Source organism: Muntiacus reevesi, chromosome 4 (assembly GCF_963930625.1).
Source record: "Muntiacus reevesi chromosome 4, mMunRee1.1, whole genome shotgun sequence".
Lineage (NCBI taxonomy): Eukaryota > Metazoa > Chordata > Mammalia > Artiodactyla > Cervidae > Muntiacus > Muntiacus reevesi.
The window spans coordinates 45,266,961-45,292,750 of NC_089252.1; the positions used below are offsets into that span (position 1 = coordinate 45,266,961).

The window sequence follows — 25,790 nt, forward strand, 5'->3', positions numbered from 1 at the left end:
CCTGTATTTCTTATGACGTTCATTCAGCCTGATCCCTAATGTCCACAGGTTTTAAAGAATGAAGGCATGACCAGAGAAATTAAAAACACAAAGCAAAGAAAAAGTAACATGTGCCTGCTCATACAGTTCTGTATTTTACTTTATTTGTCCTCTGGCTTCATTTATTTATTTATTTATTTTGGCCCTGAAGCTTGCGGGATCATAGTTCTCCCAACAGAGATTAAACCTGTGCCCTCTGAAGTGCAAGCACAGAGTCCTAACCACTGGACCACCAGGGAATGCCCCCTCTGATTACCCTTTTAAAAACTATTAACTCCTATCCCAGAAGCGTTTCAAAGATTAATTTAATCATGTCTTCCCTCAAAAAAGTATGGACCAGAGTTTAAAGAGAGGTCAATTTTGTTCTAAACTGGGATCCTGCAGCAGTCAGAAAATTCTTGCCATTGCACTAAGAGAACAATAGATAGCAGGCAGAAGAATAGTATTAAAGCAACTTTTTAGCATCTCATGAATCAAATATTCACAGTCACTGTCATTACAGTAAATACTTTTAAATGTGTCATTTTGAAAAAGATAGCAATATTTCCTCCACCGAAACAGAATTAGAAATATCAAGTTATGTTCAAAGCTAGCCCCAAAACAATGAATTCATTTTGATTCAGCTTATTCCGCCCCCACGGGGTTTTGACCCATTACCGTAACTAGTGATTACTGTTGTTCAGTTGCTAAGTCATGCCCGACTCTTTAGGCTCCCATGGACTGCAGCGTGCCAGGCTTCCCTGTCCTTCAGTCACCCAGAGTTTGCTCAAAGGCATGTCCATTGAGTTGGTGGTGACATCTAACCATCCCATCCCTCTGCCACCCCCTTCTCCATTTGCCTTAAATTTTTCTCAGCATTAGGGTCTTTTCCAATGAGTTGGCTCTTCCCATCAGGTGGCCAAAGTACTGGAGCTTCAGCAGCAGTCTTTCCAATCAATATTCAAGGTTGATAGCCTTTCGGACTGACTGGCTTGATCTCCTTGCTGTTTAAGAGACTCTCAAGCGTCTTCTCCAGCACCACAGTTCGAAAGTATCAGTTCTTTCGGTCAGCCTTCTTTGCGGTCCAACTCTCAAGTCTGTTCATGACTACTAGAAAAACCATAGCTTTGACTATATAGACCTTTGTCGTATAGTCATGACTACAGATGTCTCTGCTATCTCTGTATACACTGTCTAGGTTTGTCACAGCTTTCCTTCCAAGGCAATCATCTTTTAATCACATGGCTGCAGTCACCATCCACAGTGATTCTGGAGCCCAAGAAAATAAAGTTTGTCACTGTTTCCATTGTCTTCCCATCTATTTGACATGAAGTGATGGGACCGCATGCCATGATCTGAGTTTTCTGAAAGCTGAGTTTTAACCGAGCTTTTTCACTCTCCTCTTTCACCTTTATCAAGAGGCTCTTTAGTTCTTCCTCACTTTCTGCCATTAGAGTGGTATCACCTGCATATCTGAGGCTGTTGATATTTCTCCCGGCAATCTTGATTTCAGTCTATGATTCATCCAGCCTGGCTTTTCACATGATGTATGTAAGTTAAATAAACAGTGACAATATACAGCCTTGACACAGTCCTTTCCCAATTTGGAACTGATCTGTTTCTAACTGTTGCTTCTTGAGCTGCATACAGGTTTCTCAGGAGACAGGTAAGGTGGTCTGATATTCCAATCTTTAAGAGATCAGAGTCTGTTCTGATCCACACAGTCAAAGGCTTTCTTACAGTCTTGCAGTTAGGGATGTCCTCGGCATAGAGCAGCTCGTTGGAGGGCAAGTCCTTGCCCAACTTGTGTTCGATATGGAGCAAAAGTTCATGAAGGTCTGGGCCACCACCACCAGGCAGTGGCTACCACCATCACAATGGCTATCCGTGAACCTGGTCTTGCGGATGTCAAACACGAAGTGTGTGTTCTTGATCACATTCATTCAGAAGCACAGGGGCGGCTGTGGGCAGCTGGGCGCACGGTCAGCCAGGCATTGGCAGCCCTTGGGACACCGGGAAAGGGGCTGGCCTGCGGCCGCCCCATCCTCCCAAATCTGGCCTACATGGTGACCGTGGATTTCCATGCAGCCAGGAAGACATGTCCAGAGTCAGGCAGTGAGTGAGAGATGCTACTGCTGCACCCTCTCCCCACAGTCCCAGGATGAGCTGTGCACACCCAGAGGTGCTCTCACGTGGGGTCACCCATGGGCATGGGCATGGTCCTCTAAGCCTGAGCACTTGCTCAGGATTGGGTTGGCTACTGGAGACGCAGCCCTGCAGACAGCTGATCTCTGACCCCAAACACCACCTGTATGACAGCCATCAGCTGGGTTACCATCAGCCTCTAGCCACACGTCACTGTTTAAATCAAATAAAGATAAAATTCAGGTTCTTGGCTGCACCAATTATGTCAAGTACTCCTAGAAGCATGTGGCCACATGGACAGCACACATCTAGAACCTTCCACCATTCCAGAGAGGTCCCTGGACTGTGGCCCAACAGGCTCCTCTGTCAATGGGATTTTCCTGACAAGAAAACTAGTATGGGGTGCCATTTCTTCTCTAAGGGATCTTCTAGACCCAGGGATGGAACCCAGGTCTCCTGCACTGCAGGTGGATTCATTACTGACTCAGCCACCAGGGAAGCGCATAAGCTGTGATTATATTTATCTTATTGCTCCTCATGTTTCAACTATATTATCCAACGGGCACTAATTGGAATCGTTATGGCCTTTTGTGCCTGGCTTCTTTCACCTAATATTATGCTTTCAAAGTTCATCCACGTTGTAGCATGCACCAGTATTTCATTCTGGTTGGATAATATTCCCAAGTACGGATATAACTCATTTAATTTATCCATTAATCATCTGATAGACAATCTGGGTCATTTCTACTTTCAGATTACTATGAATAATGCTTACATTTGTGTGCAAGTTTAGTTTGGACATATTCTCAATTTTCTTGGGTGAAACTGCTGGGTCTTATTGTTATTCTTTATTTAACTTTGAAGAGCAGCAAATCTTTCCAAAGTAACTGAACCATTTTACATTCCCACTAGCAACTTATGAAGACTCTTAACTTCTCCTATCTTCATCAAGACTTCTTATTCTTCTTTTTTGATTACAGAGCTTCCCTGGTGGCGCAGTGGTAAAGAATTTGCCTGCAATGCAGGAGACCTAGGTTCGATCCCTGGCTCAGGAAGATTCCCTGGAGAAGGAAATGGCAACCCACTCCAGGATTCTTGCCTGGGAAATTCCATGGACACAGGTGCCTGGCAGCTACAGTCCATGGGTTCACAAAGAATCAAACTTTTTGATTACAGCCATTCTAGAGGGTGTGAAGTGATATGTCATGATTTTATTTGCATTTTCTCTGATGATTAATGATGTCATCAGAGTATATTTTTATGGTATTCACGTCTAAGTGTCACAGAAGCAACTGTCCATCATAGGGCAAAAAGGAACATGGCTGATTTAGGAATACAGTTCTATGAGGTCCAGTGGTTAGGACTCTGTGCTGAGGGTAGGGAATGAAGAACCCCACAAGTCATTCAGCCAAAATTAAAAAAAAAGAAAAAGATTTACAACATGCTATATCCAATGATCATCATCTACTTTTCCTGGTTATTTACTATTCTGAAAAGCTATCAAGTATGATTAGCTATAGCAGAAGCTTCTTTACTTGGAAATTGAAATAATGAAAGAATTTAAGCAACAGAATTATTGTAAAGAGAACCACCCAGGCCCCTGCTATTTAGAAAATCACTTAGATTATCATAAATATAGAATGCTTTAGTATAAACTGTGTAGAAAAAGCTATGCTGTGACTTGGCAGGTTGTGATATTAAGCTGTCCAATCCTTAAGATACAACCAGGATGGAATAAATCAAGATCTACAATTACAGGGACATCGCAGCTACTTCACTGGTAACTTACCAGTTATGATGCGTTACATGCACTCTATTATATAACAACTTTTCTAAAGCTTTGATGTATGTAATCTTTATTACATGTCAAAATTTTTTCTTCATTGTGTTTAAAGTTGATAGCTAAGTATTAGAAATTGAAGCAGGTCAAGTACAATATACAGGGTACTTTATGTAAACAATCTACTATAATTCAGAACTATTAAGTTAAAAGAGCACTAAAAAGCTGATCCCCATATCTAACTTCCAAGTTCCTCTGAAAACCTGCTATTGGGTTAATTAATTAGAATCTTTTATCACAAAGACATTTATTCATAAAGTCCCTAAAACTTTAAACAGAAGCATAAAACACTTGAAAAATATCTGAGTGTTCCCTGATTTTTATTTAACTCTAATAAGAGAAAATCCTAACAATTATTCTGCAGAGTAGTACGTGTTAATCTTTCATTGACAAAGAGGGTCCTCTCTCTGATTGCTCAAATATGATTAAATCAAAATAAAAGATTTCATTTTTTTGATAGGTATCCCAACTTTTCTAAATATAAGGGTTAGTAATAATTTTAGTGAGTTTCAAACACGACAAAATTGTGTATTTAACTACTGAGTAATTTTGAAAATATTTTTTTACCTGTATCCATACTTTGGTTCAACTGTTGATCACTTGTTTCTCCATCTTCACTGATATATCCAGGAGGTGGCGTTTCTACAAAAGTTTAGAACAAATCAAGTACAGCTTCAATTTAATCTCAATGCCTTTTCTCCCAGCTACCAAAGATAACCAACAAATCACTCCAAATAACATATGAATGTTACATAACATCACTATAAAAAGCAGTACTGGATACTGAGGGCTTATGATTCAGGTTCCGATCCAAACCTTATAGGTGAATCCTTAAAACCCACTTGTAATACAATTGAGCTCTCTGTGCATATTTTCTTAGCTATTATTTACATATCTGGCTCATTCTCATTTGTATATTTTCTGGGGCAAGAGCCAAAAATATAACTTCAAAGATGCCTCAGTTCTTAATCAGTATGTTTAAAAGAAATTAGTAACCAAAAAAATTTTTTTAACCAATGGCCATCATAAATGAGTACTTAGACACACAACATAGGCACACAAGATTCAGAATTACAAAGTAATACAGGCTGACAAACTACACTAGGTTCTATAGGGCAAAATATGGTAATATAGTTCAGGAATGGTCTAGCCTGAATTCTATCTAAAAAGTGGATTGCTTTGAGTGATATCTAAACAGTTAAGTCCTGAATGCTTGAGGTAGAAAATTAAATTCAAATGAGACTGCTACACAAAACCGAGGTCAATTACTTTCTGAAAATACATAAGATTCTAATGTGTCATTTCCAAAATGGTTTATGAACAAAATGCTTATATTCAGACAGTACTTGAATATCTAAGCTTCATGTAAAATAAAAAATTTATACAATTTTACCAATCATAATTCCAAGCAGGAAAAAGAAGTTTAGGTGATGCAGGTTAAAGGTCTCCTCCATGAACTCTTGTTGACAATCTCTCTTCAATAAGTTAATTTTAAGCTTTAACTTAAGTATCAAACTTTTCATTTTAAATGTCAATGCCCCCAAATTTTTAATATGAGAAGAAAATAAATTCCTTCATAGTAATATGTGAACAACAAAGAATATAAAAATAAGAATATATACAGTTATGTGCTATTTTAAAAGTTAAATCAAATAAAATTAAAAACAGCTAAGCTTTGCCAGTTTAACCACCCATGTCTCAAAGGTGTAACTAGGAAAAAATACTGAACTGATAAATATGCTATTCTTTTTCATTTTTCTCCATTATTATTTATATATAAAATAGTAAACAACAAAGGTATAATACTAGTGTCTTGGAGGAAATGTTACAATTTCTTTCACAGTGGAATAAAAAGTGAACACCAAGGTTTGCTGTCAGTTGGAGCTGGGTAAAGACCCACTGTCCAGAAAAGCAGGTTAAGTATAATCCACATGTGATTTTCCACTTTGTAAAAGACCCAAATCTAAACAAAGATGATGGAAAATCAGCCTAAATATATCCACAGGTAAAAGTCAAACATTTTGATTAACATCCTTCTACATAATCACTGGGTAGGTATCTTACAAGAGCGAATGCTTACACCTCAATTTCCTAAGGATTGCTGAATTATACTGATTTCCACTTCAGACTTAAGGACTCCCTCAATCCAACACACTACTCACAAGTAACTACTTCCAGTCAAATTCCTCTCCCTACAAAATGCCTAGTGTTCACCCTGCTTCCCCTTGTCCTAGCCCCCATTTTCTACAATAAACTCTTTGCCCTGTACTAACTCCTCAAAATGTTTATGTTTCCCAATAAAAGCAGCTTTTATTCTTTAAATCTCCTTTTGGAATAAATAGTAGTAAAAGAAAAAAGCATTAAGATAGTCAGAAAACACTTTTTAACCTTAAAAATAGCTGTTTTTAAAAAGTCTTCTTTTACCTTATGTTTTCAAAATTACCTCCAAAGAGCAAGCATTATTTCCATGATGAGACACATTAAGGCAATTTTTTTTACTATAGCTGAAACTCGAAGTTCCTTACACATTTTCAGTGGTATAAATAAAACATGAAAGTGGAATAGATAAATACTGCACACAGAGAAAAAAATTAAAACACCAAAAAATCCAACATACAGCTATATGCTCATGCTTATCCCTTTAGTTTGTACTGGACACATAATGTAATAGAGCAGAATTTGAGAATTATGTGGTTCATTTATTTTTCAGCATTACTGAGTCCCAGATGAAAAAGAACTAAAATAGAAGTTTCCTGATTTTTTAGTACAACATACATGTTACTATGTCTGTAGAACTAAAATTTTTAAAAAGCCAAACCATAACTTATTTATTAATAGATGAATGTTTATGAACAAAATCTGTATCTATCTCACAGTTTAGGAGACTCAGAAGGCAAAAATACCTGGGATATAATTACTCTGCGGCTCGATTCCTGCTGGGAAGTTAGTGTTTTCTGGAATGGAATGGGTGTAGTCGTCCAGAGGGGGCAGCTCTGTTAAGATCTCCGTGTGCCGGGGCACCAACACCGGGGGCAAAACTGAAAGAGCGGAAGAAACCCAGTTAACGGCAGAGCAGATGGGAGCGGCCCTTTTATCAAAAGTCTTCACACGCAGAAAAGAATTAGCCCGATTAATTTCTGAAGTTTAGGATTGACTTACTTGGTATTATTCGGCTATTGAAAAACTGACAAACCTGATTATGATTTTAATTTACCACAAAGTCCACAATCTAAATCTCCAAGTTTTGATTTATCTTATACTTTTGGGGAAAGAGTGATCCTGATCATATTATATGACCATCAGTCAGTCAGTCAGTTCAGTCGCTCAGTCATGTCCGACTCTTTGCGACCCAATGAATCGCAGCATGCCAGGCCTCCCTGTCCATCACAAACTCCCGGAATTTACTCATACTCATGCCCATCGAGTCAGTGATGCCATCCAGCCATCTCACCCTTTTCCTCCTGCCCCCAATCCCTCCCAGCATCAGGGTCTTTTCCAACGAGTCAACTCTTCGCATGAGATGGCCAAAGTACTAGAGTTTCAGCTTCAGCATCAGTCCTTTCAATGAACACCCAGGACTGATCTCCTTTAGGATGGACTGGTTGGATCTCCTTGCAGTCCAAGGGACTCCCCAGAAGTTCATAAATCCTCACTGGAAAGGTTGCAGTAAGATTTGTAAAATCAAGCTTTTTTCCCCTAAACATAGCAGCATTCTATTAAGTTTCAAGTACTAAGTAAATTGAGTAAGTAAACTGACTGAAAGTCCTGCTGTGAGTTTTACTAAACTGCTTAGTTACAAATGATATCATTAAAGTACATCAAAAAAACCAAAGAGCAAAATGACTTAAAACAGTTAATGCAGCAGACAGGTAATGAGACTGATTCAGTTCTAAGCAGATTGTGTATCTACAGGATTAGAATTTCCTAGATATGTACTTTGATGTGAAATGTTATTTCAAGAAACTAACATATCTTTCCCTCTAAGCTATATTTTCCCATAACATATATCAACATTTTTTTAGTACTTTTAATTACCGCCAAAAAATTTACTGAATTCAAGGCAACTTATTAGAGCTTTATGCTCCCCTGGTGGCTCAGATGGTAAAGAATCTGCCTGCAATGCGGGGGACCTGGGTTTGATCCCTGGGTCAGGAAGAAAAGGGAATGGCAACCCACTCCAGTATTCTTGCCTGGAGAATTCCACCGACGGAGGAGCTTGGTGGGCTACAATCCGTGGGGAAGCAAAGAGTCAGACACAATTGAGCAACTAACACTTTCACTTTTCACTATTAAAGAGTTTTATGCCGAAGTTTCCCTGGGTCAATTAGGTGTAAGAGTACCTAATATACTTAAATTCAAGCATTTAACCAAAACAAGGGGAAAAAAATCTAATTTTCCTACCTGGTGTCTCAACTCTCTGGTAGTGATAAGGGTTTACACATACTTCATCCTTTTTAAGATTAAAAGCATATTCGCAGTTTTCAATTGCTTTGAGTTCATGATGACTGTGAAGATCAGGCCAGCGCCATAATCGGCAATATATTACATGAGGCAGTCCTTTTCGATGGGACACCTGAAGACGACCATCTAGAGACCTGTTGGGAAGCAAGGGGAAAAGAAAGATGGGAACTTTTAAAAACAATAAACATACTCAATTGGGCTAAACTAGTACATTAAGAGCATAAAGAAAGGAATGACAGACATTTAGTTAGTTTTAGTGAATACAAGGAAGAAAAATGTACTATCTAATGGATCTGATATAAAGGTAAGCAGCAGCACTAGGGTATTTTTCTTATAAACATGCTACATAAATGACTCAAATGTCAATCAATGAACAGGTAGCCGTTTGGGGAAAAAATGTTTTTTTTTTTTTTTTTTTTTAAGTCTCATACAGCTACACGTGAAAAATGTTATCAACATTTTATCTTTAGTGACTCAAACTCTTACTTAGGGAGGTTTAAGGGCATTACTTCTGTAGGTGACTGAATTCTCAAAAAAGGAACTAGTGTGAAGAATGGCAAATACCAACAATGATGTAAAAGTAACTTACTAAAACTAACATAACTCATTACCCAATTATGACTGTTTTGAATACTGAGGTATATTTTCTATAGCTCACACATAAATGCAGATGGCGATGAAAATGATGCGATGAAATGGACAAATACCAATATGCTCAAAAAGAGAATAAGGTGATTAAAAAAAATAAATAACCAAAACAAGTCAGCCTAGCATTATTTGTGACATAAGGGGTTCAAGTAAATAACCATGTACTTATTAGTATAAAGATGAGATTTAGATGACAGCAAGAAATTTAGCAAAAACTGGTTATGTATCTACTGAAAAATTAGGCCAACAACAGATTATAATCTACCCTCACACTAAAATGAGAATATAGTTATCGAAGCTCCTATTCTTTAGGGGATGCAGTAATTTAAAGATTCAAAACTAGAATTTCATTGATCAACACGTCAGCGGAAACATTTAATATATTTTTAATACTGGCAAGCAGTTATTTTAAATGCCATGCCTTATTTTACATTAAGGAAACATCCTAGGCAAAATTATACTAAGCAACCCACTTTAGGTCTTCCAAAACACCCTCCCTCCCACAAGATCTCTAGGATTCCATAGAGGGCAGAATATTCACCTGGTTTGTTCAGAGAAGCTGTAAAGGCCTGTTGTATCCCACTGATCTATCGTATTTGGTGTACTCAGTCCCCAAATTTCAGAGCAAGTGCTGTGCATAAATTGAAAAACAAAAAGTTGACGTGAACATGGAAGCATGGTTATTCAAATTACCATGATGCAAAACATGGAGAATGTGCAGAACACTTCCTTCACCCAGAAAATATACGCCACTTCACTTTTTCACGGGCATTGAGTGCTGATTTCTATATTTTCTATATGAAGGAAGCCAATAAAATGGAACATGTGACTCCAGATAAGTTATGATTATGTTTTTAAAATGTGAACATCAATGCTCTCTAGCTTAATGAAATCATAACTGTGCCTTTTCCAATTTCCTCTACTCACAACAAAGGATCCTATGCCATTAAGTCTTACTAACAGTGCTTCATTTTATAATCCAGTTTAAAAAAAAAATCTAAAAATGGGTATCAACTGGTATTTTTAACATAGATAAAATTTCAATTAAAACAGACATATATCCAGTTAAAATTTCCAGCTTATTTGTTTAAGATACATACATATTCAGTTTTACTGAAAATTATTATTGCTGTTATTACTACAAAGGACAAGGAAATGGATTTTGAAGTCATCCTAGCATAGCACACTACCTGAAAATTTTTAAGAAACTGCTACAAGGATTAAAGATAGGTGAAAGCATAAAATTTGTAAAAGATACTATGACTATGACAAAGTTGCTGTATCAAAGTTGCTGTATCTAGTTTTTCCTCATCAATTCACCTGAAAGACATACACCAGAAAGATTTTTTGAAAAATCTGATTTGAAATTTCAAAAATCATAATTTTTCTTCCACATTTCTTTCCACAACAAGGAGAGCCCAGATACAAGTCCGCCTATTTTCCCTGCCACCACTTCATTTGTATGAGAGTTCTGAGAAGAGGAGAAAAGAAGAGCTTAATAAACAGTCTGGAATCGAACTACTCTCTACCAAAGGGGTCTTGCCAAAGATAGGAGGTCATACTTTTTTTAAAAATGAGGGTCAAAAGACAATTTCTGAAACTCCATTCCAACTTCTTACATGTTATGAAATCATCAAAACTTAAAGGAAGAGAAAGAAACATCTCAAAACTTCTGAGCATCCTTTGCTAACGGGCTCACTCACTCAGCATTTCAAAGAGCACTGGTGAAAAGCGCTGCCTTCCTGAGGCTGGGCAACTCGTCCAGTCCGGTGGGGCAACTCAAGGCCTCCCGCAGGGTCAGTGAGCTGCACTGGAGGCTAGTGTGAGTGTAATGCAGGGTGGCTTTGCAAAATGCATTTTCAGACACTTTGGAGCACCTTGTTCATTTTACTGATTCTCTTGGTTTTTTTAGGCTTCAGAAGTCTAACTTCCACTTCTCAGACTACAAAAGTCAGAAAAGGCCAAACGGAGGCTAATTCAGACCTTTTCTCCCAAAGGTGTACTGACTAAAAAACCATGACATGAACAGTTCTTTTATTTAAGATATTTGTCAACTATCTACTGGAAACATATAGCTCCAAGTGTTTAATACAATAAAACCAACCCAGTTCTGGAGTTTCATGAATCTGAATTCAAACCTCCGAAGGAACAGTATACATCTTCCTTTTCTCTCTTTAAAAACAGCCAAAAGATCTTTAAATGACTGAGAAGAGTACATAATGTGGTTATTCTGCTCTTATGAGGCTAAAATAAATATTTCACTCAAAAAACTCTGGAACTGACATGAGAAGCAGAAATTTAACAGGGCATGAAGAGCTTAAGTTGTGTTTTATTCAAGCCCTGAAATATATGAGAGAACAATAAACAGTAGCTGTTAAAAGCATGCAATCAATCTAGAGGCAGACAGAACTACCTCCCAACTCTTAACTCAGCTACTTTTCCACTGCCATCACAGGGTATTTAAGCCTCAGTTCTATTGACCACTGCAATCTCTCTCATGCAAACTGGAAGGTTTATTTAAAAATAATAAATTTGCTTCTATCAGGTAAAATTTTTTCTCATTTATATATGAAAATTTTCTTAAAGAATCTATATCAAAATATACAAAATACCTAGGATAAATGTAATTATAAATGTGTCAAAACTACAAAAATAAACATTTTAATTATTAAAGAACACAAAAATCAACCAAAGAGAAAAAGATACATCTTCCTAAATAGCAAGCTAACATCATAGCAATATCAGTTCTGCCAAATTTACATATTTGATGGACTCTCAACAAAAATTAAAAAAAATTTTAAGACTCAAAATTACTCAACATATATCAAAAAAAATTACAAGAATGACCAAGAAAACTCCCACGAAGAAGCAACTGGCTCTACTAGATTCTGAAACACATTATACTCTTCAATAGTGGCAACTGCATGAAATTAATAAAGGAATACAAAACAGAATAGAGGTCCTGCCAGTAGGGCAGCCTCAATCGGGCAAACCTTCCTTTGGATAAAAATGACAGCCTTTAAACAAAATATAATAAAATTAACTGTTTGAAAACAAAATAAAATCAACTATTTGATAACAGGGGAGAGACACAAAGCAGACAGAAACTGAAGGAAAGGCAACCTCTACAGGGGGTGCAGCACCAGGTGAGATGCACGTGCGCGGCTCTGTAAGGCAACCCTCAGCGGAAGCTACCCAGGGGAACTAGACCTTAAGCAAAAAAACGGCAGTTTTAACAGACCTGCAGAATCAGAGGGTGGATTTGGGGTTATCGGAAAGGCTGGAAAAAGAAGAAGGAAATCCCATAATGAAGGGAAGAAACCACAAAGGGGAAGAAAAAAAAAAAAACACATCAAAACAGGAGTGTGAATTCTGGCCAGACCCTAAACTGTCCCTGTGGGAGAGGCTGTGGAGGCCTGTTCAAAACTAGCACTTGAAAGTCTGAAAGAACTAAGCTCAGATTTCAGCTACTCCTTTGCTCCGAAGCAGTTTGCACTTTCAGGTGACCCAAAACTATTTGTAAGAACAAAAATCAACACTCTTCAGAGAAAGATAAGAGAATTTAGTCTCTATGATATTTTGTCCCAAATATCCAATACAAAAATCACAAAATACTAAACAGGTGAAGAGATAAGAAACTGTTACCCCCTGGTTAAAAGAAAAATCAGCTGTTAGAAACAGACCATTAAAATGAATTAACAGACAAAAATCTTGAAGTAACTACTATGCGCATGTTCATGGACTTAATGAACCAATAGGAATCTTAGGGAAACTATAAAAACAAATGAAAACTCTATAACTGAAAACTACAAAATCAGAAATTAAAAATTAACCTGATGGTGGGAGAAGACATAAGAGTCAGTGAATTCAAAGATGGATCAATAGACGTTATCTAATTAGAACTGAAATAAAAGACTGAATAACAAAATAAAAGTTACAGTAGCACATGCAGTCCCCAAAAGAGGGCAATTAAGAACAGACAAAAATATTTGCAATAATAATAGCTGAAACTCTTCAACTTCAGTGAAAAACTAAACTTATACTTCCCAGAAACTCAGTGAATAATAAGCAGTTTAAAAATAACACCCATGAAACAACCAAAAACACACCAGGGCATATCACTGTCAAACTGCTAAAAACAAACGTTGAAAAGAAAATCTTTAAGCTCGTGAGAAGTATGAAAACTCTTTCCACATCCATCCAAACCTTTGCAGTAGAAGACTTGACCAAACTCTAACATGGCTTCTAGAAACCTAAGGCCTTGTCTGTGGTGTGACACAGACCCTCTGGAGTTCCTGCCTGGAAATGCTCATGACTGACAAAAGAATTTACCATTTGTCCCAGTCAATACTGATACATAGGCTTCTGGCCTCCTTTTCCTGAGGAGCATCTATTTTAAAAAGCTTACAATTGTAAATCCTTCCTGTCTCTTTGAAATGTATATATGACTCCCACAACTCAGGAGGGGAGGACCTCAAAACCATTCCTTTGAAATGTAACTGATCATCAGGAAAAAAGGGCCTCTGTCTGCCTCCCAGTCTGCCCTCTAAGCAAAGGCAGAAGCCTAACTTCTGATAAATGCCTTTCGGCAAACACAGATGGCCTCAATCAGTGACACTAACCAAACCTCTCGCCCACTTGCTGTATATAATTTTTCACTTGCCTGACTCTGTTGCAGACCCCACTCTTGACCCCCGTGCTACTCATTATTCCAGTCACTTCTGTGCAAACTGGAATTCGGCTCACATCTTACCACCCTGATGGTAATAGTTACTGAATAAAATTTGCTTTTTACCACCTTTAACCAATGACACGCAGCTTTGACAGCGACCAAACCACAACAATTCATACGCGGAGAGGCATAACAACAATTTCTCATTAGAAACAACGGAAGCCTGTAGGTAATGGAACAGCAGCTTTAAAGAGCACCAAGGGGAAAAAACCCCTTAACCTAAAACATAATCAAGAAAATTCAGGATAAAGAGAAATAAGAGATGTAAGTTAAATCGCGGGGGAAATTTTTAAAAAACTAGAAAGTAGTAGTTTATATTTACTTACAACTAAATATAAAAAGATAGTATTCATTTCAGCTCTTCATTTCTACAGAAAGATGATGACCAACTTCAGAAAAAACCTATAACTAAAAGTATTCGAGTGTAATTTAAATGACAACGGCAGCAGAAGAAACAGCAGGCGTTTTAGAATCACTACACTATCGCAAAGCTAAAAACACAGACTATCACTGGGAAAGCAACCCCCTCCTCAAACAGCCAAGAGATATAACTAAAGAGTATATAGAAAACTATTAATAAAATGAAATACTAAAAAATAAGTCCAAAGGAAAGAAAGAACAAATAACAGATGATAACTGAAAACAAAGTGTAAAGAGTAAAACAAAGAGTAGGTCCAACCCTATCAGCGTTAACATTATACATAAATACACCATATACTCCAATTAAGAAAGACTTGTCAGAATGAATACAGTATGCAAAATGTCTACCAAAAAGGGTACTTTAAATATAATATATAGATGGGCTGAGAATACAAGAGTGGAAATATAGTTCATATAAGCAGTGAGTTTAATAAAGCATAGTACCAGAAATAGTAAGACTCATGTCTAAAAATACTACCAGAGATAAATAGACATATTTCATTGAGAGGGCCAATTCATCAGAAGACCTGTATGCATTTAAAAATAAAGTTCAAAATACATGAAGTAAAAACCGATAGATCTAAATAAAGAAATGAACAAATCAGTCATCAGAATTATCTCACGAACTCTTAGGACAGTCAGACTATCAAAAAAAAATCTATATATCATAGTAAGAGCTGTACAATACTATCAACCACCATCTAACTGACATTTATAGAATCTGCTTCAAGTACACACGGAATACTTAACAAAGAGAGCAAAACAGTGCCTGAGAATCAGGGGGTGGGTGGTAAGTGCCTGGTTGTTTAGAAGAGGTTAGAAAATTGCCTAAACTTTTCTAGAAATGCTAATTTCTTCCCAGAAATGGCTTTCAATTTACATCACTAAAAAAAAAAACCAGACCAAACTTAGGACAATTTTCTCCTTCCTTCCAGTCTTTGTGTATGGAGACATGTAGTTCAAGACCTCCCAAGAGGACTCCGTCAGTTGTCATCATCATGTATTTTAAAATGAATGGCATGCAATGAGAAGTTATCCACAGATCCTATGGCATGCTGTTGTTTAGTCACTAAGTCATGTCCGACTCTTTTGTGACCCCATGGACTGCAGCCTGCCAGGCTCCTCTATACATGGGATTTTCTAAGCAAGAATACTGGAGTGGATTGCCATGCTGTCCTCCAGGAAATCTTCCCAACCCAGGGGAACTCTCATCTCTTAAGTTTCCTGCATTGGCAAGCAGGTTCTATGCCGTTGGAGCCACATGGGAAGCCTGAGGGAAAAGATCTTCAAAAGCAAAACATCTGGAAAAAGACGAATTACTGATACAACATGAATGAATCTCAGAATTATTTGACTCAGAGAAGCTGAACATGAAAGACTAGATTCTGAATGATTCCATTTACATAAAGTTCGAGAAGGGACAAAACAAACTTAAAGTGCAAAAAATCCCAACAGTAGTTGCCTCTAGAGGGAAAGAGAATGAAGAACTTCCTGGGTGACTGAATGAAACCTTCATTATCTTGATAATACCTCCCTGTGATGGACAGGGAGGCCTGACGTGCTGCAGTCCACAGGGTCGCAAAGAGTCGGACTGAGCATCTGTCAAATCAAAAACTACTGAGCACCGTGATTTGTGCTCTTTATGATTTGAAAATTTTACCAAAAAATACAATACATTGTCTGAAAAATTCAATGAAACAATAAAAATGGAAAGTAGCCAACAAAAAAAATTATATATTAATTTAGTATATAATAAAGTTCCCTATGAATTGACAAGGAAAGATCTCTCAAATAAAATACTAAGTGGAAAAAAAGTACAGTATTTTAGTAAGCTACTCTGTGTAAAAAAACAAAAAAAGGACAGTAAAAATATCTTCCAATATCTGTGTAAGTATACAGGAAAGACACACACACACACACACACACACACACACACACACACACACACACACTGTGAACCACAGGAAAGACAGACAGACAGACAGACAGACAGACACACACACACACACACACACTGTGAACCAGAGTTACTTGAGGTGGGGAGAGGGAGGAAAGAGAAAATTTTTCAATGTTTGTTCGTTCTGTTTTTACATATGCATGCATATATATCTGTACACATAAAATATATACAGATTTTTAAACTATGACAATGTATTGCCTTTTACAAAAATTAAACAAATCAAACAAAAGAATACTGCCAAAGAATTAAACGTCAAGTCAAGCTGTCTTGACATTTCTACTAAAAGATATGCTTCTAACCTTAGATAACTAAGAAGTACAGACTGTTATTTTCTATTCTGCGCCATTTCAGCTCACTTGGGGCATTAGTTTCGAAGATAACAAATGCCAGTCGGAGGCCTGTTTATTCTGCCACCAAAATGCCCTCTCTAACATGAGCTTTGCTACCCATTTTCTTCCACGTGCATTTATGTCAATGGCCTGCACCTAGCCCCGTTTTAACTTGACTACTAATTCTTTAGGTATGCCTAGTGAAACAGGTCAATTTTTAAGACCTAGTAGTCTAGGGGATTTAAATCAGGCAGTTTTAAACACTCCCTCTTCTTTAAAGAGTCTTTCTACCCAAAGTTTTTATTTATGAACAAAATTAACCCCATAAGACCTTGAGCTTCTAAAGGTCTTTGTATACCTACCACATGGCAAGCGAGGTAGCTGGTGACTAAATTAGTATTTTTATAGCATAAAATCTGAATCATAATATTCCCGGGCACACTAAATCATAATACTTTAAATAACAGTGAGGAAAATGGCTCTCTCAGGTTTTCAGTTTATTAACAAGGAGTGGCAAGTTATAACTGCAAATATGGACAGTTCCCAAAAGATATTAAAAGAAGTAAATGCAGGAAAAATGTCAGAAAAACAGCACTGATTACAACTACTTTATAAAACTCTTCTGTATATTCTCTAAAATGCAACATTATCTTATACTAAATAAGGAAAAACTTTCAATTTTATTTATATGATGCGTCCCAAAGTGAAGAAATGTACATCTGAAAACCAGTGAAATAAGTAATAACAATTACTTTTATAAGTTAGCCAGGACATATGCTAGGCATCATTAAGACTTAATATATTATGGACCTCGTAAGAACCTGCAAGCTACTTACTATCTCTCTTTAAATTTAAGGAAACTGAGCCTCAGAGGGGCAGTAAAACAATCTCCTAACAAGTGGCAGGGCCAAGATTCCAGCCCACTCTTGTCCAACAACACTTTCCACTTTACCAAGAGCTTTCTGAGCTTTTGTTTTCACAGCACCTCTGTCAGCATTTCTGTGACTAAAACCTGGGCATCCCTGGGCACCTCAAATACAGTACTGTCGGGAGTCTGCAATAATTTTTTTAAGTTGTATTTTCATCCCAAGTAAATAGTAACATAAACCTTCTGGACACGTGTTCTGGATAGCCTGGTAAACACCAGTCTCACTCTGCTGCATCATCTCAGCATCTCAGTTTGGATCAGGGTTTGACAATTACCGCAGCACCAAAGGCAAGTAGAGAGACTGACTTAACATGTGAGTGACGAGAGCACACCAAAAAGGCCAAGTGGTATTAGGATGTGCTAAATAAACTATGCTTCCTAGTAGTCTTAGAGAAAAGAGGTACAGAATTTAGCAATACAGGGCAGATGATAATATGCTGATCTTAAAAGAACCTCAGTCATTCAGCACCACAACCACAATGGAAACAAAAAATCAATATTAACGAATCAACTTGATACTAGAATTTTCTCAGTTACAGAACTCAGTATAAATTAGCCTTTTGACAATCATAAACCTTCACTAAATTGTTTCTACACATTTAAACAACATTAAGAAGTCCACAAGAAATGTCTACATATCACTTGAAAGTGAAACATATCAATGCTTCACTGTTAATAAGTAGTAAGGAAGAGAAAGATGGGTCTGAAAACACTAAATGGATAAAAATACTTGATAGGAGAAATTCATATGTTCCAAAGAAAGTATTGCACTTTACTAATTACAAAATGAACTGTAATAATAGCACTGTCCCATACACATTAGCTCAACATCTCCTAAATTTGACTATCTGACTTCAGGACAGTCTAAATACTCAGAAGTTTAAAAAAATTTGCATGCTAACTGGTTAAAGACAAAAACTGGTCTCAGATAAATTCAGCCTGGTCAAAATTTGATATAGTTCCCCAATGCAATTAACATACAATAATATGCTGAAATAAGATATAACAGACCAAGCATAAGTCATCTACAAAGCTGTCTTCGCCTAGATTCAGTCAGATGAGCAAGCATGTCCATATCAGAATCTCATGCAAAGTCCTGCAGACCTTGTACTGGAGATTTCTCCACAATAAACCTATTATGTTTTACTAATTAATTATTTTTCATGACTTTCTTGCCTAAAGATTATATTCTTCTACAAATCAAAAGGAGTAAGGATCTAGACCGGCATGAGGAAACCCACATATACAACACTGAATACTGAATAAAATTAACAGAATGGCATCAACAAAAGAAACTTTACTTGAGGCTCTAGTTCGATTACTAATGTACTCAAGAGAAATGAGAGGTTTCCCAGGTGGCACAGTGGTAAAGAATCCACCTTAAAATACAGGAGACACAGGAGACACTGGTTCGATCCCTGGCTTGGGAAGATCCCCCAGAGAAGGAAATCGCAATCCACTCCAGTATTCTTGCTTGGAAAATTCCATGGACAGAGGAACTAGTGGGCATAGTCCATAGGGTCGCAAAGGGTCTGACGCAACTCTCAGCATGCATGCATGATATATGAACTTGTATGAAATAATTTGTATCGACCTGTCTAAAACTCTACTTACAACAGAGAAGTCCTTCCATTTTGTATGTGACTAACAAGGCTACAAGTTTATATCAGCTCAGGAATCAAGAGCTGATAACTGTAATAAAAAAAAATTATAGTCTCTATAATTCTATATACTAAATATGTCTGTATACTTCACTTTATCACCATTATACAACTGAGGCATGGGAACAAAAAACAAGAAAATGCCTATCTCCAGATAGTTTTTAACCTTCCCTCTATCACCAAGAAAGGAGCTTTAGGAACAACCTTGTTCTTAACAAATTAGCAAAGGATATAAAGGAACAACTAAGAAATTTTCATTGGCTACAGAAAACTTAAGAAAAAACTGCCAACATTTATTTTAAGCATTTGCTATGTACCTGGCACTATTCTTCCTATGTATTACATAATTTATACTCAACCCTATAAAATGAATTAACATGAATATTATTTTCATATAAAAAAATAAATGTGAGCAGTTAAATCATTCAAAAGGTCACAAAGCTACTGAGGTAACAGCCAGGATTTGTATCAACTTCTGGCTGGCTTAAGAATCTAAATTTTTCAAGGTATACCTTTGCAGAATGATGGTTTAAAATCTGTAGGTTTAAGCTTTTATATGAACATGTATTAACTATATTTTCTCATTTCTGTATCCTTGACACGCTGGCATCTGGAGCTTTGATTTCAGAGAGACTACTTCTCTCCCAGGTCTAGAGACAGCAAGGGACTCCCTTGAGAGCTCATCTTTCAAACACAAACCAACAGATTCAGAGTTCACACCTCTACTATTTAATCAAACTCTGACACACCAAGCTAATATTCTTCCTGCCCTAAATCAACCTACGGGTATGTACTAGACAACTAGGAACCTCCTCTATAGCCCAGAGGCTGACCAAAATTACTAAAACTACCTAGTCCTAAACGTAACTCAGCATATCCACCCAGCACTGTCATTCCTTCCCTGGAAAACTCCAATGAAAGCTCGGAGCCATGCTGTCCTTGCCCCAGTATCTATTTATCAATCCATCTTATTTTTGATGTATTCAAAACTAAGTTGTAGATACTTTAAATCTAGACACTGAAAGCACACGTATACTGTTAACTAGAGTTCACCGTTTGCTCTTTCTTAGAGGTAACATTTACACAGAGACAAACAGATCTTAATCGTACCATTTTGTTAAGTTTAAATTTTATCAAATACATAAATTGGGTAACTCTGTATCCTGACAAGAAGTCCCCTTCTACCCCTTTCTCAGTCAATCCCTGTCACCCCCTCCCCACCCCCAAAGGCAATCTTTTTTCCCCTGCGATGGTGGATGTGCAGTGGTATTTCATTGTGGTTTCACAATGTGCGTTTTCCCAATGACTAACAATACCACACACTTTCTATTTGCTTAGCAGTCCTTTCCATATCTTCTTCTGTGATGCATCCAAATCCTTTGTCCATTTTTAAAATAGGCAATCTCCTTCTCACTGCCGAGTTAAGAAATACTTTAAAGTGCAGATACAATCCTCTTGTTAGAAATATGTTCTGCAAATATTTTCTTCCACTCTATGACTTGTTTATTCATTTAATGGTTTTTGATGAAATGCTTTTTAATATTGATGGAAGTCTAACTGAATGTCCTCTTATTGCTTTCCATTTCCTTTAAGGAAAAAAAAAAAAAAAAAAAACACTGCCTACGTCCAGGTCACAAACAGCTGAGAAAAGAAGAGAAGAGAAAAGCAAAGAAGAAAGGGAAAGATACACCAACTGAATCAGAGCTCCAGAAAACAGCAAGGAGACATAAGAAAGCCTTCTTATGTGAACAACGCAAAGAAACAGGAAAACAATAGAATGGGAAAGACTAGAGATCTCAAGAAAATTGGCAGTATCAAGGAAACACTTCATGCAAGGATAGATACAATAAAGGAGAGAAATGGCAAGCACTTAACAAAAGCAGAAGATAATAAAAAGAGGTGGCAAGAATACACAGAACTACACAAAAAAGGTCTTAAGGACCCCGATAACCACGATGGTGTGGTCACTCGCTAGAGCCAGACATCCTGGAGTGTGAAGTCACCGGGTTTTAGGAAGCATTACTAGAAACAAAGCTAGTGGAGGTGAGGGAATTCCAGCTGAGCTATTTCAAATCCTAAAAGATGATATTGTTAAAAAGCTGCATTCAGTATGTAAGCAAATTTGGAAAACTCAGCAGTGGCCACAGGACTGGAAAAGGTCAGCTTTCATTCCAATCCCAAAGAAGGGCAATGCCAAAGAATGTTCAAACTACCATACGATTGTGCTCATTTCACATGTTAGCACAGTAATGCTCAAAATTCTTCAAGCTAGGCTTCAACAGTAAGTTAACCGAGAACTTCCAAGATGCACAAGCTGGGTTTAGAAAACGCACAGAAACCAGAGATTAAACTGTCAATATCTACTGGATCACAGAAAAAGCAAGGGAATTCCAGAAAAGTATTTACTTCTGCTTCACTGACTAAGCTAAAACCTTTGTGTGGATCACAACAAACTGGAAAATTCTTAAAGAGATGGGAATACCAGACCACCTTACCTGTCTCCTGAGAAACCTACATCCAAATCAAGAAGCAACAGAACTAGACATGGAACAACTGGTTCAAAATTGAGAAAGGAGTTTGTCAGTGTTGTATATTGTCACTCTGCTTATTTAACTTACGCAGAGTACACCATGCAAAATGCTGGGCTGGATGAATCACAAGCTGGAATCAAGACTGTGGGGAGAGAAATATCAACAACCTCAGATATGAGGATGATAACCATTCTATTGGCAGAAAAGTGAAGAGGAATTAAAGAGCCTCTTGATGAAGGTGCAAGAACAGAGTGAAAAAGTGGGCTTAAAACTCAACATTTAAAATACTAAGATCATGGCATCTGGTCCCATCACTTCATGGCAAAGAGAAGGGGAGAAAGCGGAAACAGTAACATTTTATTTTCTTGGGCTCCAAAATCACTGCAGATGGTGACTGCCTGCAGCACTGAAATTTAAAAGATGCTCACTCCTTGGAAGGAAAGCTGTAACAAACCCTGGTGTGTTCAGTCGCTTCAGTCGTGTCTGACTCTTTGCGACCGTCTACACTGCAGCCCACCAGGCTCCTCAGTCCATGGGATTCTCCAGGCAAGAATACTGGAGTGGGCTGCCATTTCCTCCTCCAGGGGATCTTCCTGACCCAGGAACTGAACCCACTTCTCTTATGTCTCTTGCACTGGCAGGCGGGTTGTTTACTACCAGAAGGTTCCAAGAAGCCCTAGTCAAACCTAGACAGTGTATTAAGAACCAGAGACATCACTTTGCTGACAAAGGTCCGGACAGTCAAAGCTATGGTTTTTCCAGTAGTCATGTACAGATGTGAGAGTTGGGTCATAAAGAAGGCTGACAGTGAAAAAATTGATGCTTTTGAACTGTGGTGCTGGAAAAGGCTCTTCAGAGTTCGTTAGACAGGAAGGAGATCAAACCAGTCAATCCTAAAGGAAATCAACCCTGAATACTCATTGCCAGGATTGTTACTGAGGCTAACTTGGCCACCTGATGGGAAGAGCCGACTCACTAGAAAAGACCCTGATGCTGGGGAAGATTGAAGGCAGGAGAAGGGGGTGAGAGAGGACGAGATGGTTGGATGGCATCACTGACACAATGGACATGAGTTTGAGCAAGCTCCAGGCTATAGTGAAAGGCAGGGAAGGCTGGTGTGCTGCATTCCATGAGGTCGCAAAGAGTCAGACACGACTTAACAACTGAACAAATGCAATTCAATTTGTTCACAACAAACTGGTCACAACAACAAGGTCACAAATGTATTTTCCTATACAAGTTTGATAGTTTTAGCTTTTAGATGAGAACTCTGATTCATTTAGAATTAATCTTTTTGAATGGTGTAAGGTGGGACCAAGGTTCCCTCATCCACATGGACAGTCCAGTTCTCCCATTACTTGCTGAAAAAGACTTTCCTGTCTCTATTGGATTGCTTTGGCAAACCTGTCAAAAATCAAATAACTATTTGTTGGTTGTTCAGTTGCTAAGCTCTGACTCCTTGTGACCCCACCAACTGCAACACACCAGGCCCCTTGGTCCTCCACTATCTCCTGGAGTTTGCTCAAATTCATGTCCATTGAGTCAGTGATGCTCTCTAATCATCTCATTCTCTGCTTCCCCCTTCTCCTTTTGCCTTCAATCTTCCAGAGCATTGGGCCTGGCTCTTCCCATCAAGTGGCCCCAAAAACCAAGAACCCACATCTCTTATGGTTTTATAGAACCATCTGTTTTAAGGTTCTCTATTTTATCCTATTTATCTGTTTTTATGACAGAATCACAATATATTATTACTGTAGCTTCACACAAAGTCAGATAATTTAAGTCCTCGAACACTGGTGATCTTTTTCAAAATTGCTTTGGACATTCTAGGTCCTTCCTATGTATTTCCATGTAAATTTTAGGATAAGTGTGTACATTCTATGAAAAACAAATACATATATTTTTAGGGTTTGATGGAGATTAATTTGACTCAGATTAAACTGGAAGAGAACTTAACACTACTGAGTTCATCAATTCACAAATATATGTCAGTTTACTGCATGATAGTTACAACAGGAAGGTTGTCTCAGAGGTGTCTCCATCGGTCTCCTCCTGAGAAAAGGCCCCATTTTCTTTGTTCCTCAGAGGTTGAGTAACTTCAAAGACTGTATGCTGGACATGGAACATTACATGCTGGGGATGTCAGATTCCTCCAAGAGTTAACTGGTTTTGTTTGGGCAGGTAACTAACTTGTTTGTGCTCAAGCTGCAAACTGTTCGTCTTCAAACAATTTCAATCAGTTTTCACCTTCAGCCAGACTGCACTAGCTCTACCCCACACACACATGGCTTTAGGGGTCAGCCTAGGGATTTTGGCAGTTTTAAAGGAAAATCTGGACTCCTCTTCAGTGGCTGGCTCCATGCTAGAATTCTCCCGTCACTCATCAGCAACTCTGGTTCTGGTGGTCCTCAACCCTGATCTCTGGTTTTTCAGGCCAGAAAAGGTGTAATTCATATTGAAATTTTAGCTACTCTATTCATTCTACATGGATAACAGCAATAAAAACAGAAAATTTGCCTGTCACTTCCTTCCAAGGGTCAAATCTCCTTCAAAATGTCTATTTTGTTTACCCTGTAGTGACTTATTTTTCTTTTTATTCTGTGCAGAGTTGATAACGTTTATCTGAGGGAGTGTGAGTCTGATAAAAAGAATTATCTATGTGAGAAGAATTCTCTCCCTATTTATTTAGTCCTTAATTTTTAAGATTTTTAAATTTTAATATACAGATCGTCTTTAAAAAAATGTATTCTTAGATGTTTTAATTGTATTGACAGAATTTTCTTAATATTAATTCCACTTGTTTGCTGTTAATGTATTGAGTTATGAAAATACAACTCATCTTGTAAAATTCAACCTTGCTAAATTTACTCATTTGCTTTAGTGACTGCTCTCGCAGCTCCCTTGTTTCTTATATAATCACATCATCTACAAAATGTAAGTGCTTTGACCCATTCTTTGAGCTCTTTATGCCTCTTATATTTCATTTGCCTGCCCCACTGCACTGCCTAGGTCCTCAACTATTAATAAAATAATGAACTGAAGAAGACATAAGAATGGATATCCTTGTCCTATTTCTGCTCTTAGGGAAAACATGTTATTTTGTAAGTATAACCTTAAGCTGTCAGTTTTTCTTAAATGTGCTTTATCAGACTGAGGAAATGTCTTTACACTTCTCATAAGCTGGGAGTGTTTGTCATGAATGGATGATGAATTTTTATCAAATGCTTCTAACCAAGTACAGTGATCACATTGCTTTTCCCCTTTGTTACGGCTCTGAATTACACTGATTAATTTTTGAATATTATAAACTACCCTCTCTCTCACTGTTGAGCTAAATCTCACTCGATCATGATGTGCTCTTTGTATATTGCTGGAGGATATGTGTTCTGTTAATTTTTTATACCTTTGCTCATGACTAATATTAATCTGTAAATTTTCTCCTTTTTGTGCCATCTTTGTCAGGTTTTGGTATCGGGGTTACAATGACCTCATAAAATAACTGTTTTTCTGAGTTTCTGTGAGATTGATGTTATTTCTTGTGCAAATGTTTTGAATTTACCAGTAAAACCATCTGGACCTGGAGTGTTCTTTGTGAGAGAGATTTTGATTATGAGTTCAATTCTTTTTCATTGATACAGGGCTATCCACATTTTCCACTTCTTCTGCACCAGCCACAGTAACATGCTCTTAAATTTGACCATTACAAATTACTGGCATAAAGTTGTGAAAATATATTCATAGTATGCTTTTAATGCCTGTAGGATCTAGCATAACATTATCTCTATCATTTCATACATAGCTAATTCATGGTTATGGGCTCTTTCACTCTTATGTCCATCAGTGTTATAGGAGAATTTATCAATTCTACTGATCTTTCTAAAGAATCAGCTTTTGGATTTATTATCTCTATTGTCTCTTTTCCAATCACTGATTTTCTGCTATTTTTTATCTTCCTTCTACTTACTTTCTATTTTCTTTGACCTTTTCTCATTTCCTAGGTGACATCTTAGATATTTTCTAGTATAATTATCTAAAGCTATAAACTTCCCTGTAAGCACTGTTTTAGTTACATCCCACTTATTTTACATGGTGCAATCTGATTATCCTTTAGTTTTGA

At 37.4% G+C, this 25,790-nt stretch overlaps 1 protein-coding gene across 3 annotated transcripts in view; it reads right to left on the reverse strand.

The window, feature by feature from the left end:
* SMAD2 (SMAD family member 2) overlaps positions 1-25,790 on the reverse strand; it is an 84,798-nt gene that overhangs the window by 18,887 nt on the left and 40,121 nt on the right. For 2 of the 3 annotated variants that reach the window (XM_065932663.1, XM_065932664.1), the window contains exons 3-6: positions 9,654-9,743; positions 8,405-8,598; positions 6,907-7,041; positions 4,571-4,645 (exon numbers count right to left, since the gene is read on the reverse strand). In XM_065932663.1, the coding sequence (XP_065788735.1) occupies positions 4,571-4,645; positions 6,907-7,041; positions 8,405-8,598; positions 9,654-9,743 (494 nt within the window). The remainder of the gene's footprint in view (positions 1-4,570; positions 4,646-6,906; positions 7,042-8,404; positions 8,599-9,653; positions 9,744-25,790) is intronic. The other variant, XM_065932665.1, reaches the window with a different exon arrangement.